This window comes from Parasteatoda tepidariorum, chromosome 8, assembly GCF_982258835.1.
Source record: "Parasteatoda tepidariorum strain Cologne lab strain chromosome 8, Ptep-v5.0, whole genome shotgun sequence".
Taxonomy (NCBI): domain Eukaryota; kingdom Metazoa; phylum Arthropoda; class Arachnida; order Araneae; family Theridiidae; genus Parasteatoda; species Parasteatoda tepidariorum.
In genome coordinates, this window is record NC_141762.1 from 103,914,055 (window position 1) to 103,928,332 (window position 14,278).

At 33.8% G+C, this 14,278-nt stretch overlaps 1 protein-coding gene across 1 annotated transcript in view; it reads left to right on the forward strand.

The window, feature by feature from the left end:
* The window catches only part of LOC147806596 (neuronal acetylcholine receptor subunit alpha-7-like), a 95,911-nt gene extending 81,898 nt beyond the window's left edge, over positions 1-14,013 (forward strand). The window contains exons 7-8 of the mRNA XM_087169541.1: positions 12,038-12,147; positions 12,836-14,013. Coding sequence (XP_087025667.1) covers positions 12,038-12,147; positions 12,836-13,249 — 524 coding nt within the window. The 3' untranslated portion in view covers positions 13,250-14,013. The remainder of the gene's footprint in view (positions 1-12,037; positions 12,148-12,835) is intronic.
* Positions 14,014-14,278: the final 265 nt, after the last annotated feature.

The window sequence follows — 14,278 nt, forward strand, 5'->3', positions numbered from 1 at the left end:
CACCAAAATTATATCTGTGATAGAATTCGATGAATGAACACCACTAGTTGATTCGTTGCTGTTTTGTGAGAACCCAAAGAGCTGTATTAATACCACAGTCCTTTTGCTGATCGCGAGAGCTGTACTAATTTCACTGTCGTGGTCGCTCCTGTGTTGTCACTAGCAGTCGCGTGTATACAAGCCGACGTTGTGTGTGATCGAGACTGAGTAGCAATAGAGCGAGATGGTGGATAATTTCAGAGTTTCAAGTAGCATGTTAACTGTTCATTGTGGACCATCCATTGAAGTAGATCGAAGTTCAGATCGAAGTGGACGTCGGAGTTTAAAGTCGATTGGTTGACGGCGATATAATATAGGAATTGAAATGAAAATGGGGAAAAAAAGAAAGGGGAGGAGCGTACGCAAGCACGATTTTAGAGGCACGATCCTTGTCTCCCGCAGCTTCCAGTGCTTGGACCGAGCTATCCAGTATTTTTCCTGCAAGAGTCCAATGCAGGACTCAAACGTCCATTTCTTCACGAATGTTGCACAATTGGCAGAGAGGGCATGAAAGAACGATATATCCAGTGGTTGGAAAGACAATCGTGGCCAATAGCTGGGTGAAACGTTGAAAGAGGTTTGTCCCTTGCCCATAACGTAATATTATTTTATAACCGTCGTTGAACAGTTGACAAAATTTTTCGGGTATATGACTACTTATGTTCAACTCCGTAACCTTGTAATTTTGAACCAAATCCAGAAGGCAAGGAAACTCCTAGATCGAGTATTGGGAGAAGTATGCCTTCGTAGATGACTTTTTGATGGAATTAACCTGCAATTGCGTTGCATCGAGAGGAAGACCACGAGAACATCCCACGGTTAGCCTGATGACAAGGGGACCCATGATCCGTCTACCACTGATGATCGCTGGGGATTCAAGCCCGGTTCATCTCATTGGAAGGTAAATGCTCTATCCCCTGAGCCATCGTGCCTCTATAACGGAATATTTGTGATTTCCTCCATTTATTTCTTGCGCTTAAGAATAATAACTGTAACATTGCAAGAGCCGAGATGACTCAAGGGATAGTGTTCGCCTTCCAATGAGATGTACCGGGTTCGAATCCCTAGCGATGGCTGGTCGATATGAATTATGCACATCGATCACTGCGTTGATGTAAAATATATTCCGCTCAAACGAATTATGGAAAAAAATCCCCTTGTCTTCTGCCTAACTGGGTTTCGTGGTTTTCTTCTTCGTGTGACGCAAATGCGGATTTGTTTCATCGATAAGCTTTTCTCGGAGGCTTTTTTGTTCTAATACGTAACCCACTGACGGTCCTGCATGTAAAAAGTCGTATTTTAAAATGCAGTCTTCACCACATAGCAAGTCTGTTTTTCCATGTTATTAGATGGGGAAATAATGTTTTGAAGAAACAATTCCTTCGAACTAAACCATCAGTGGGTTAATCCAGAAGTTCCCTCGTGTTCTGTGTTGCGTTCAAAATTACAAAGTTACAAAAATGTGTCGAATGTTCATCGCCGGTTATAAAATAAAATAAAATTGTACCAAAAATGTCCTTCCCATAATTCTTTAATAACAGTACTATTTTTTTTTATGTTTAATATAAGTTCATAAAGTATGAGTTTATCAAACCACAGATAAAATTACCGCATTTAGTTTTGACCATTTAAATTGCAAGAATTGTTTCGTTTTTTCTTTCAAATGATTTACACCAATATTATCCATCACAGTTATATAAAGAAAAAAAAATACTTAACGAAAATACTTTTTTTTTGTTTCGTTCGCAATACATCATTTTAAACAGGAAAACACAAAGAAAAAAATTATTCAAAAAGTTTAGTTTCATATTTATAAAAATATTTCTTCTCAAAATGAAACAAAAGAGAAACATTTTCCTTTAGTATAAACGCTATTCTTTTTTTAAATAAGTTACACCTGTAAATTCCGAGAAGAAAAAAAAAAGATTATGTTTTTTTTAAATACAACTTTAATTCATTTGTATTCGAAAAGAACGATATAAATTGTTTCGAAAAAAAAATGTTAATAAATCAAGAATATTTTTTTCTTCTGAAACAAAAAAAAATTGGTATTTTGGTGCTTATTTATTTTTTTTGGGGAAGAAAGGGTTCAGGTTTTTAAAAAAATGTCAGGTAATTATTTTTTTTTTGTACAAAAAAATTGATATTAGGAAATAAGGCTCTTTAACTACATTCATAAAAAAAGGTAGTTATGCTAAGTGGCTGTATGAATTAAATAAATGATTGCGCTGCAGAAAAAGTGATTTTTTTTCTTTTAGTTTTTTCTCTTTGTTTTCATTAGAGTTTCTCCTTTTTTTTTCTCGAACTAATTCTCGTTAAATTGCTCACTTTTTAAAAAAAATCATAACGTTACACTCTTGAAGAAATATTGCTGTAACTAAACCTCCTTCATCATGGGAGCACCTAAATTACTTTATAGTTCACAGTTATTCATCTCTTTTTACTGTTTCGTATTTTGAATAAGTTGAAAATTCACAGTCATAAACATTTACAGCATTCAAAGGAATTTCTTGATCGTGAAAGTGTTCAGCAGTGTACTGATCGTAAAGACACGGTTCCCTGTAGAACAACGAAGTTAAGCATCAGTGGCTGCAGTCAGTAAGCGGGTGGGTGACCACTTTGATCAGTATGCGTAAGGACCGAGGGTTTGCGTTATCGGCCTGCGTTAAACTGTTCGACCGTAAAGTGCTCAACTTCACGCGCAGGTCGTCAGGCTACCAAAGCAGGGGAGCCATCCCCTCTGCAGAGGATCAAAATTGGCATGGCATGTCTTCGAATCATTCTCAGGGATGTTTCCCAGACCGCCGCCAATACTGCAACTCTAGTGCCGTGTGAATAAAATACCTATCCATCTTCCGTAAAACAGCATTCATTTTTTAAGTTTGTTTTATTTTTGCAAAACATTTAGGAACCAAGTATGTTAACGTTGTCCGCAATAACACAGATACAAGTAGTATTTTTCATAAATGAGCATTTATTAACTTTAATGAAAAAAAAAGATAGCGATATTTGAAAATAATCTATCAGCTTATTTAAATTATGTTTTTTTCTTCTAACACTAATTTAAATTAAATTACCTTAAATATGTAGAATTGTACTAACCAAGACATTAAAATACAATCAGTATTTACCTACTTTACACTTATCCGTAATGAAAAAATGAAGAGCCCTGACTGTCTGTCTTTGTGTATGTGAGTCACAGAACCTTCAGGATTCTTAATGTTTTGAAAAATGGACACTGGGACACCTGAAACTCGGACACTGGGTGAAATGGGAAATTTTACCCCTGATCCAAGAAATCGCTCAAACATTTTAATTAGAGGATTTCAATTCGACACATTTGAGCCGTGGTTGCTCAGAGGATAGAGCACTCGCCTTCAAATGAAATGAATTAGGTTCGAATCCCAGCGATTCGAACCTACTTCATTTCATTTGAAGGCGAGTGCTTAATTGGGTCGATTCGAATTTCGCACCCGGCATGTTCCGCCCGCAGTGCTGAAGCAAAATATCATCATTGGTAGACGGATCATGGGCTAGAGTTCCCTTGCCGTCGGGTTAACCATGGGAGGTTTTCGTGGTTTCCTCCCCATGTAACGCAAATACGCGTTAGTCCCATTAAAAAGTAATTCACGATGGCTAGTTTGTAACTATGTTTGATACAGGAGTTCAAATGTTATCTGGGTTGGGTTCAAAGTTCCAAGGCTACGGAGTTGAACATTTGAAACCGCAAACTCAAAATTGGATCGGCAGTACAACATGTGTTATGAAATAAAATCATATGAACTGCTGAAAGGTCACTACGAATAGCGCCATCTGGTGTCAAAATGTTTTTATAAATATTTTCCTATATCTATAAATCATTTTCAGTGAGATTTCCATGTATTAAAAGCGCCTTCATTCATTTTGTTTGGAACGTTATTTAAAGCCTCGTAGCTTGCTTCTAAAAGTTCTTGACATCGTTTTGCGATAGTTGACACGATGTCCCTTGCAGCCAGGCTAACCGTGGGGAGTTTTCGTGGTTTTCTTCTGCATGTAACGCAAAAAAGCGTCCGTTTCCTCAAAAATTCGATATTTGATACATGAGTTCCCTTTTATTCTGGTTTCAAAATTACAAGGCTACTGATTTGAACATTAGTAGTCGACGTCAGTTCAACGGCTGACCGTTCAACTAGGATTATAAAATAAAATGAAATGTAGGTACTGTGGATTATTAATGGGTCCTCGAAAGGAAACAATACTTGATTGTGGTAAATGTTGGCTATATAAATGAGTTCGTCTCATCTTAACAGCATCATAATAAATGATATTCAATACAGATTATTTTGATTGGAGGAAGCATTAAAAACATGTTTTGTTTCGTCTAATAATGTAGAACTATGGGAAATGATTAATAAAAAAGTTATATTTTTAAAATTCGATTTCTCAGAAACTATTCGTTTGATTTCGTAGAAATTCTGTAATTCACCATGTGAATTTACATTCTTTAAAAGTGTGTAAAAAATGTATACCTTACATTTAAAAATTGTTCTACCACCATAGTTAAATAAAATAATGAAATATAATAAATATTTATTAAAAGTAATTTTTTTGGCATGGAATTATCTTTCAACGAACCTATTTCATAATAGAGAGCAAAAATATTTTCTCTTAAAAAGTTCTATATAAGCGTTTCTATATAAGTAGCGTTTCTATAAAAGTTCTATAAAAGTATTTTAATTCTCTTTAAAAGTTCTATATATAAATATATATCCAATCATAATGGTTCCTGCGGTGACCACAAATATCCTAATTATTTAGTCTTAACTATTAATTAAGTTTCGAAAAGGGCTCAAAAACGTAATTTCCTTGAATAAACCTGTTTCTTTTTTTTCTTAACCTTTAAAATTTAGGGCGTTGCCGCAATCTGGAAAAAATAGTCTCCTTAGTTAGATCAGATGAGCTATCCAAAGTTCGGACCCCTTAGCTATTAATTTCACCTTTTGTGTTTTTTATCATATTTTTATAACTAATTAAGATAATCTAGAAAATTTGCTCCCACTCATGAAATCTGTTTAAACAAAGGTAATTTTTTGCAAAAAATAATTTTTAATAATTATTTATTTTTTATTAAATAAAAAACTCTTATTATTATTATTTTTATTAATTAATTCTGGATTAAAAAATTGTGAATTATAAAAGTATCAATTCCTTTATACTGTATTAATCTGCATATTTTTCTATTGAAAAATTTAGAAATTCAATTGCTTTTATTTAGCAGAAGCCGAGAAAAATTAGAATTAGTTATTTTTAAAAAAGTAATATGGCGACAATGAAGAGATATTTAAATAGAAGAGATATTAAATATTTAAATGTGATTAACTAATGAGTAGCATAACTTGTGCGCGCGTAGCGTAAAATTTCATTCATATTTTTTTTTGTTGCTAATAACCGATCACTAATCTTTATTTTTAATTAAATAAAACTTCGCTTCTTTTTCTTCTAAAATTCGTTGTTTCTTCTAACATTTTATTCTTAATTTAGTAAAGAAATTTGTATAATACATTTTATTGAATAAAAAAACAATTTATTCAACGAATGACGAGATTTATAAAAGATTGTTTCTGATAGAATGTGATTATAAATTAGCTTTTTTTAATTTTACTTTTTAGTTTTTTTTTCAATAACTGATACAATTTCAATATATAGGTGTGCACAGCTTTGGAATAATATGTTCATCAATTTCTACATTATATATTTCATAACTATAATATGAATACGTAGTCAACATTTTTAAGCATCTTAAAATTTCTCAGTATCTTATATATCGTTGTAATCTTTAAAAAAAATTTTAATTACCTGTCCGCGCGTGTTTTGCGGCACTATTCTACCAACTATTTTATTAAATTTTAAAATTTCTCAAAATTTTATTCCTTACGCTACCACGTATATTATTTTTTCATTAATATATACATTTAAATTTTTTTGTACTTTAATTAAGAAAATTCCTTTAAAGTAAAATTTCTTTTTGAATTATTGTCAAGTTTTTATTAAAAGAAAGGCTAGCTAGCTGAGAATTAAATCTTATTAAGAAATTAAAAACATTCTACTCTTTAAAATTATATAATTCAAAACAGCTGACTATTCATCAAGCATACTATTCTTTCGAAAAATGAAGATAAATTATTGATTGTCCTTTCATAGTGTTACTTATTTATTTCAGTCATGAAAATTAAATGCATTTCTGTACACAGCAAAATTAATTCAACAGATTGCTTTGTCCTTTAAATGAACAGCAAGTTATGGACATGAAATTTTATTTTGACATTCTCGCCCGCAAACTTTAGGAAAATTGGCCTTTTAAAAAGGTTAATGTTGAAAAAAAATTGATTAAATTTTTTTAAATATTATTTCTCAACTTTAGCACAGTTCAAAAAAGATATTGTTATATAATTTTATTGTTATATAATAATATATTGTTATATAATATAGTTATTGTTATATAATATAGTTATTGTTATATAATTTATGCCCAATTGAAACGTGACACTGATTTAATCGAAATATGTTTGGACTTACTTGAAACAGTTAAAAACTATTAAACTTATTAGAATTATTAGGAATTAAACTTATTCCTTTATTTTGTTAAGAGCAGCAATAATGTGGAAATATGAGGAAAAGTTGTGAAAAGCACCGTTTACCATCATACTTACTATTGATACATTTAATCATATAACTTGAGTTATTTAACCAAAAAAAAAATAATTAAAATAAAGAGTAAAATAAAGTATCTTTTAAAATAATAACTAATTAAATAATAACTCTTAATATGATTAAATAATAACTAATAAAATAACTTAATACTTTAATAACTAATTAAATAATAATAATTTACTTAATTTAAATAACTTTTAACTTAACTTAAAAAATAAAAATAATGCCTAATGAAAATTATGAACGATTTATAAATCGATTCGACTTTTATTTTTTAAGGAGATGAAAACGAAAGCAATCCTTGTTTTTTGGGCAGAAATCAACTAAAAACAAATCTGTTGCCTAGAAACTTCAAGATCTTTTTCTTTTAACTATTTAAAAAGAAAAAAAAAGTCTTTCTGACCCGAGCTAACACGAAAACGATAAATGGCTTCAGTTTTTATTTCATTATTTTTTTATTCTATCAGCTAGGTTGCTTAGCAACGGAGTATTGGCGATAACGCAATTAGAGTAGATTACATTAAATTTCTCCTCATTCCATGGTGATGGTTTTTGGCCTATCTTTAGGATGACGCCAAATATATATAATTTCCTACCACCTCAATTTTTTATCCAATTTTATCTCCCTCCTATTTTGAGAGTCAGGAATATACAAACATAAATGTATATATTTATTCAGAGAAAGTGCGTTTTTGTATCTGATTTAGGAACTTAATTAATTGTTAGCAATAATTAAGAAGCATATTTAAAATCCCCCCCAGAAATCATTAAGATTGACGCTTAGTACATGAAAATACGATCATTAGAACGAAAGTTATTCACTATTATATCTTTTTTTCACACTGTACACCATTGGTTCTCAACGGGGGCGATACCGCCCCCCTGGGGGCGGTGGGACTATGCTGAGGGGCGGTGAACTTGTTTTGGGCAGTAGGGGGGCGTTGGGTATGTTTTGGGCAGTAGGGGGGCGTTGAGCATGTTTTGTCATTCAAATTTAATTTTGAAACTTACAAATAAAATTATTAAATTAAGATTAGTTTAATAAAAAAATTTGCAATAAAGAAAAAAAGATTAAATTAATATAATAAATAAAGATTATCCTATACACTATTTGAAACAGCAATGAAACGAACTTATACGACACCTATTCTTCGATACAAACCAACACAGCTCAGCGCATGAGCCAGTAGTTTTTGCCTCTGACTCATTCAAGCCATTTGGTGGAAATTGCAGTACATGCGCTTTCAGCAAATACTTCAATTCTTTGCAAATACTTCAATTCAGCAAATTCTTTGCTTTCAGCATGAATGTTTGATTGGACCCGTGTTTCTTATAATGGTTTTCGTTAGCTTTCTTGCGTTTTTTCCCCCAGTTTCGATTAGATCTCATAGTTTATTTGGCCAGGTACGTACGCGAATTAGTTCTTTATAGTATGATAAATTATTTATTAATTTTGAGAAATAGTTGATTTTCTTTCATCGTTTGTATTTTGCTGACACCAACAATGTCGGTTGACAAAAAGAAGTGTCATCAATACACAGTGTCACGTACTTGAAGTTGGGATCTGTTCAATTACTGTTGAACTCTCAATTACCTATGTGTTTACTTTGTAATAAAGTTTTATCTAATGGAAATCTTAAGGTTCGCAAGAGCATTTGCAAAAAACTAGATATAGATTTGTCATTTTTGACGAACGTCTTTTTTCACGTTTTTGAAGGCACCATCGGTCTCAGGGTTACTAGTAACGTCATCACAAAAATGCGACGATGGTTTAATCGCTTCTTATAATATATCGAAATTTATTGCTAAATCTGGGAAAGCTCAAACCATCGGAGTAGAGTTGATACTGCCGGTTGTCAAGGAAGTTTTAGAAACAGTTTTACATCATCCAATGTAAAAAAAAAATCTATCCCATAAGCAATGATTTAGTGTGGCGACGAAATGATGAGATGGGTGAAGATGTTGAAATTTCTTTATGCAAACTTTTGATGTCCAACGAATTTTCCCTTCAAGTTGATGAATCTACCTTGCCAGGTAATGTAGGCTTTACTGTAGGCATAGGTTCGATTTGTAAAGGAAGGGAAAATTATTCAAGATATGCTTTTTGCAGGAAGCTTGATTGTAGATATCAAAGGTAAATCTATTTTTAGTACTGTCAAAGATTATTTTAAAGAGAAAAACATTCCTCTTGTGAATATTATGTCCATTGCCACTGATAGGCTCCTGCAATGGTGGGTCGACATCGTGAGTTTATCGCCCTTTTGGAAAGGGAGGTACCAGATATTTTAGCTGTTCACTGCGTGATTCACAGACAGTATTTAGTAAGAAAAAATCTCAGTGACCGTTTGCATCAATCATTGCAATATGCCGTATCTGCTGTGAGCAAAATTCACAGTAATGCTCTCTAAGATCGATTATTTAGACAACTGTGTAAGAAAAACGATGAAGAATTCAATCGCTTGCAATATACACCGAGATTCACTGACTTTCCAATAGCTTCTGTCTCAATAGGTATTGGAATCTTTTCGACTCTGTGCTTGAGTTCCTCGAAAACAGAAATGTAGCTCTAAGAGACAGATTGCTAGAATTTAAGGAAGACTTTGGCTGATTTATCTGTAAAATTTAACGGCATTAATTTACAACTTCAAGGCGATGAGCTCAGTTCGATCCCTACAAAATAAGTTATTTTCGCCTTTCTAAAAAAACTGATTTTGTTTTTGCAGAATTTTGGTTGGAATGAGTTCAGCCATGCAGGCAAAATTCTCTCTGATGATGCACATGCACAAGAATATTGTCAACACCTTGACTCTTTGCACATGGACTTTTCTGACCATTTTAAAGATGTTTTGTTCCCTCGAAATCCCTCAATGGTTTTATGAACCCTTTTGTAAATATTGAAACAGCAGAGGTTCAGATTTACGAGGATTTGGTCGAACTTTTAACTAATGAAACTTTGAAATGGTGGTCGTCTCACAGAATTTTTACTTAACATTAAAAGACTGAAATACCTATATTGCTCAAAAGCAGTCAAAATGACTGCATAGAATAACTAATGAATAAAGAAAGCATAACTAATGTATAAAATATAATTTAAAATTTTTGTTATTATTTTCAGTTATATAACAAGTTATTTGTAAATATTAACAATAAAAAAAATTATATGTTGTAGAAAAAGTCACAAAATTCTAAGAAATTTTGTTATCATTTTTTTTCTAATTTAAATTAAAAAGCAGTCAAAATGACTTCCATGGGCAATCTAGTGTTAAAGTTAACAGTCGTCTCTATCTTGGACTGTAGACTATCGTTAAAATTTTTTTAATTGCCTTCCCTGCCTCCTAACTTGTCGAATGTGGATTCAGTGCTGTTACGGATCTTGTCACAAAAAGAAGAAATCGACTCGAAATTGTGCAAATGTGGGTATTTGCATCTTCATCTCACTAAAAGTATTGAACCGAGCGTTAAGGAATTGGTTCTGAACCACTAAGTATAATCATCCCACTAACATAGTTACTTGAATGTTTCGTTGATACTACATTTTAGTGTAACAAAATTATTTTGGGTGTTATTTTAATTATCTAATTTAGAATAAATTATTATTTTTAAGCATAGGTTTCTTAGTTGTATTTTTTTTTCATTAAACGTATTTATTTTGATCATAACAAATAGACGGCGATTACCTGCCGTGAGAAAATTATCGAGTTAATTTATTCTTTTTTAAAAAACCAAACAAATTCAAAGCGTAAAAAAATTGCTTAAAAAATTTGCCTCTTATAATTCAGCACACATCCCTCCGTCCCCATGCTCAAAATATTAGGATTTTTATAAAGGGGGGCGTTGAAATATTTTTTGCTCCTTAAGGGGGCGGCAACGTTAAAAAGGTTGAGAACCTATGCTGTACACCTTTAATAAAACCTAACAGATGTGCATAGTCTTAAAGAATGTAAGCTTAAATGACAAAAGACAGTGAAATCGGTCGATTAGTTCCTGAGTAATCGAATTTTAAATATACGACTTTTTCAGAACTCAATTTGTCTGGTTTCTTTCTCTTCTGTTTTTTAGTTATTTTTATTTTTGCTCCTCATTGCAGACCAAGCCTCATATAAATATTGTATAATTTTAATGTCCTCTCTTACTAATTTTGCTGAATTGCTAACATAATTGCATAAATTAATTATGAACACTAATTTTAATAAATTTCGTTACAATTGTGCGTATTGGGCTTTTTATCCTCAGACTAGAAAACGGATTGCATATATTAAATAATTTAATGAAATAGCGTATGGAATAACGAATTTATGAAAAAAAATTTCGAAAATTTCTTACGAATGTAGACTAATATACGGAAAGCTTTTACTCTATTTATTTATTTATTTTTAAAAAATTTATATGGTCTTTTTATCCCCACTATCAAATCTTTAAAGTTTAAATTTGTCAGTGATTTAAAAAATTCTGTTCTTGAAAATGAACATTTTATTTATTTTTTTCTTCGAATGAGCTACGAGATACTGCACTTGTAAGAAGCAATAGATAAGAGTTTCTGTTGATCTAATGCCATTTACCAGTATCAGCATGGCCGGGATAGCCTGGTCGGTAGGGCGCTGGGCTCACGTCCGAGAGTTCGCGGGTTCGAACCGCGCCGGCCGAAGACTCCCCGTGTAGTTGGTGACTGATGCAAGTTAAAATTCTGTCGAGTAGCAAAGTCCTCCATATTCCCATAACAAATCAACACCTCTGGGGGTACTGGATTGGAAATCGATTGTTCTCTGATTCAGGTCAAAATTACGATCTGTGGATCTATGAATGGGTCCGCCTTATAAACAGGTGAGACGTATGATGTGGCAGAAGTCGAATTCTTGGTCATAGATGGCGCCACTGAAAAACAAGAATCGCACACTCTGCCTTAAATTTGCTTGGTTTCACCAAGCAGACTTGCCCGTGTGGCATTAGAACCAACCAACCAGTATCAGCAAGCCTGCTTGATGAAACTAGGCGGATTTAAAGCAGAGGGTGCGTTTGTTGTCTTTCAGTGGCGCCCTCTATGACCAAGAGTACGACTTCAGCCGCATACAACTCACTGTATAGGATGAATAGGAAGAACCAATCGTACATCCATTCGTTCATCCACAGATCGTCATTTTGACCTAAACCAGAGAGCGATCCGTCTCCAATTCTATGCTCCCAGAGGTATGATTTATTGTGGGAACATGGATGACTTTGTGACCCGACATATTTAACGTGCACCAGTCACCATTTACTACACTGGGAGTGGAGGGCTATCATTAAGATTTTCTCTTTTGTGTCATTCTAGGTACTTACTTTGCCTGCATTATGGTTATGGTTGCTTTCTCAGTGGTAATGACAGTTGTTGTACTTAATTACCACCACAGAAGTAGTGACACCCACGAAATGCCTCATTGGGTATTTATCTTCCTTTCTATTTAATAGAATTCTTTTATAAATGTAGCTGCTATCAAGCCCTTCACGTTTCCTTTATTTGTTTGCCATAACATTTATAGTTTACCATAACATAACATTATTAGTTTTCCATATATAATAATTTTAAAACCATGTAAGTATGTTTTTTTAATGTTGAATATGAACAATGCGCATGCGCAAGTTCTTCTTCCGATCCATCAGTGCCATTCAAGAATTTGGATAGTATCGTATGAATCCTTCAATTTCTTGGAGAGAGAAATTTCTCCAATTTCTGGGATTTAAGAACTTGGACCAGGCATTTAGTCTGGAGGAGTTCTGCTCAAAGTCGCTCATTAACCCCTTCCTTCTCGCTCCCGGGAAGGATTTGCCCTCTATTTCTCGCTCCCGTGATATTTCCGGGCTGGAGTGTACAGTAGTAGCGCGCCAATAAGAATAAACTAATTCATCTATTTTGCCCGGAAAAAATTTTATTTCTCATTTTACACACCAGATGGCAGTATCAGGATATTTTTAGAGTAATTGTAAATAGTTTAGTTAATTTTAAACTAGATGTCAGCACTGATCAATGTTTAGGGATTAAAAAAAGGCACTTTTATGACAGTTTTCTTGAAAATTAACCGATCGAAGAAGAAGAAAAAAATTAAAATAAAAAAACTTCTTTTTTTTCCAGATCCGATCAATGTTCCTCATTTGGCTCCCCTGGCTTCTGAGAATGCAGAGGCCGCCTCCAAAACTCCAGAGGAAGGCCTTCTTCGGGTCCAAGAAAGAACTGGAGTTGAGACAACGTTCTTCCAGGAGCTTACTGGCCAATGTGATGGACATAGACGACGACTTCAGTACTTCGGAGGAGCAGCTGGCCACCGTCCGTGGCTGCTGTCCAACTCAGAGGGAACTGGCCGCCATACTTCGCGAGTTGAGATACATCTCGAACAGGATGAGACGTGAAGACCGCGTCACGGACATAATAGCGGAGTGGAAGTACGCCGCTATGGTTGTGGACAGAGTATGCCTCATTGTGTTCACCTTGTTTACTGTACTCTCCACCTTCATATGTCTCTTCTCCGCCCCACACCTCGTAGCTTGACCCAAACACAAAGTTAACTTCTCGGACAATATTCTTTTTTTTTTTTAACCACGATAGGTTATCCGACTTCATGCGCCAAAATATTTGCTTTAGAACTTATAATCATTCAAAATCCTCGGACCGGGAAAGGTTGACTCAGCCTTTCATTCCTTCAGTGGGTCGATAAATGAGTACCAAGCATGCTTGGGAACTAAACACTAGGGGTTCTGCATTCGGCTGACCACCTGACCGGAACATCTGCTCCTACACACCAGAGCCCAAGGTCAAGAAAACTGAGATGGGCACAGTAGGCCTTGGCCCTCTAGGGCTGTCGCGCCGTTGAGTTTAGTTTAGTTTAATCATTCATAATGTCATGTCGTGAAATTTTATTAATTAAATATTGTTTTTCTATTTTTTTGAGTAAACTATATTTTATTTCATTTGAAAACAAAACTTTATCGAATGACTATTATTCAAAATCACGCTAAACTATCAACTATTTTTTCGACAGAGATGATTTTTTTAAATGTTTCTGTGTTTAAATCGATGATAAGAATCTACAAAATTATGTTAAAAGAGCCGCGATGGCTCAGGGGATGGAGCATTTAGGTGAGCCGGGTTCGAATGGCCGGTCCATACGAATCAGCATCCGACTTGCATCGGTCACAATGCTGACGTGAAATATAATCAGTGATTGACCGGATCATGCGTTTGCAGTCAGGCTAACCGTGGGAGTTTTCCGTTGTTTTCCTCTCCATTCAACGCAAATGCGGGTTAGTCCCAACAAAAAAATCCTCCACGAAGGCAGATTTCTCCCAATACTTGATCTTGGAGTTCCCTTGTCTTCTGGATTTTGTTTAAAATTACAAGGATATGGAGTTGGACATTAGTAATCCTACACCCGAAAATTGGGTCAGCTGTTCAACGACTGTTATAAAATATATTACGATATTCATTTTATTTGAAAAGAAAACTTTATCGAATTGCTATTATTCAAAATCGCGCTAAACTAACAGCATTTTTTGACAGACGTGATTTGTTTTAAGTGTA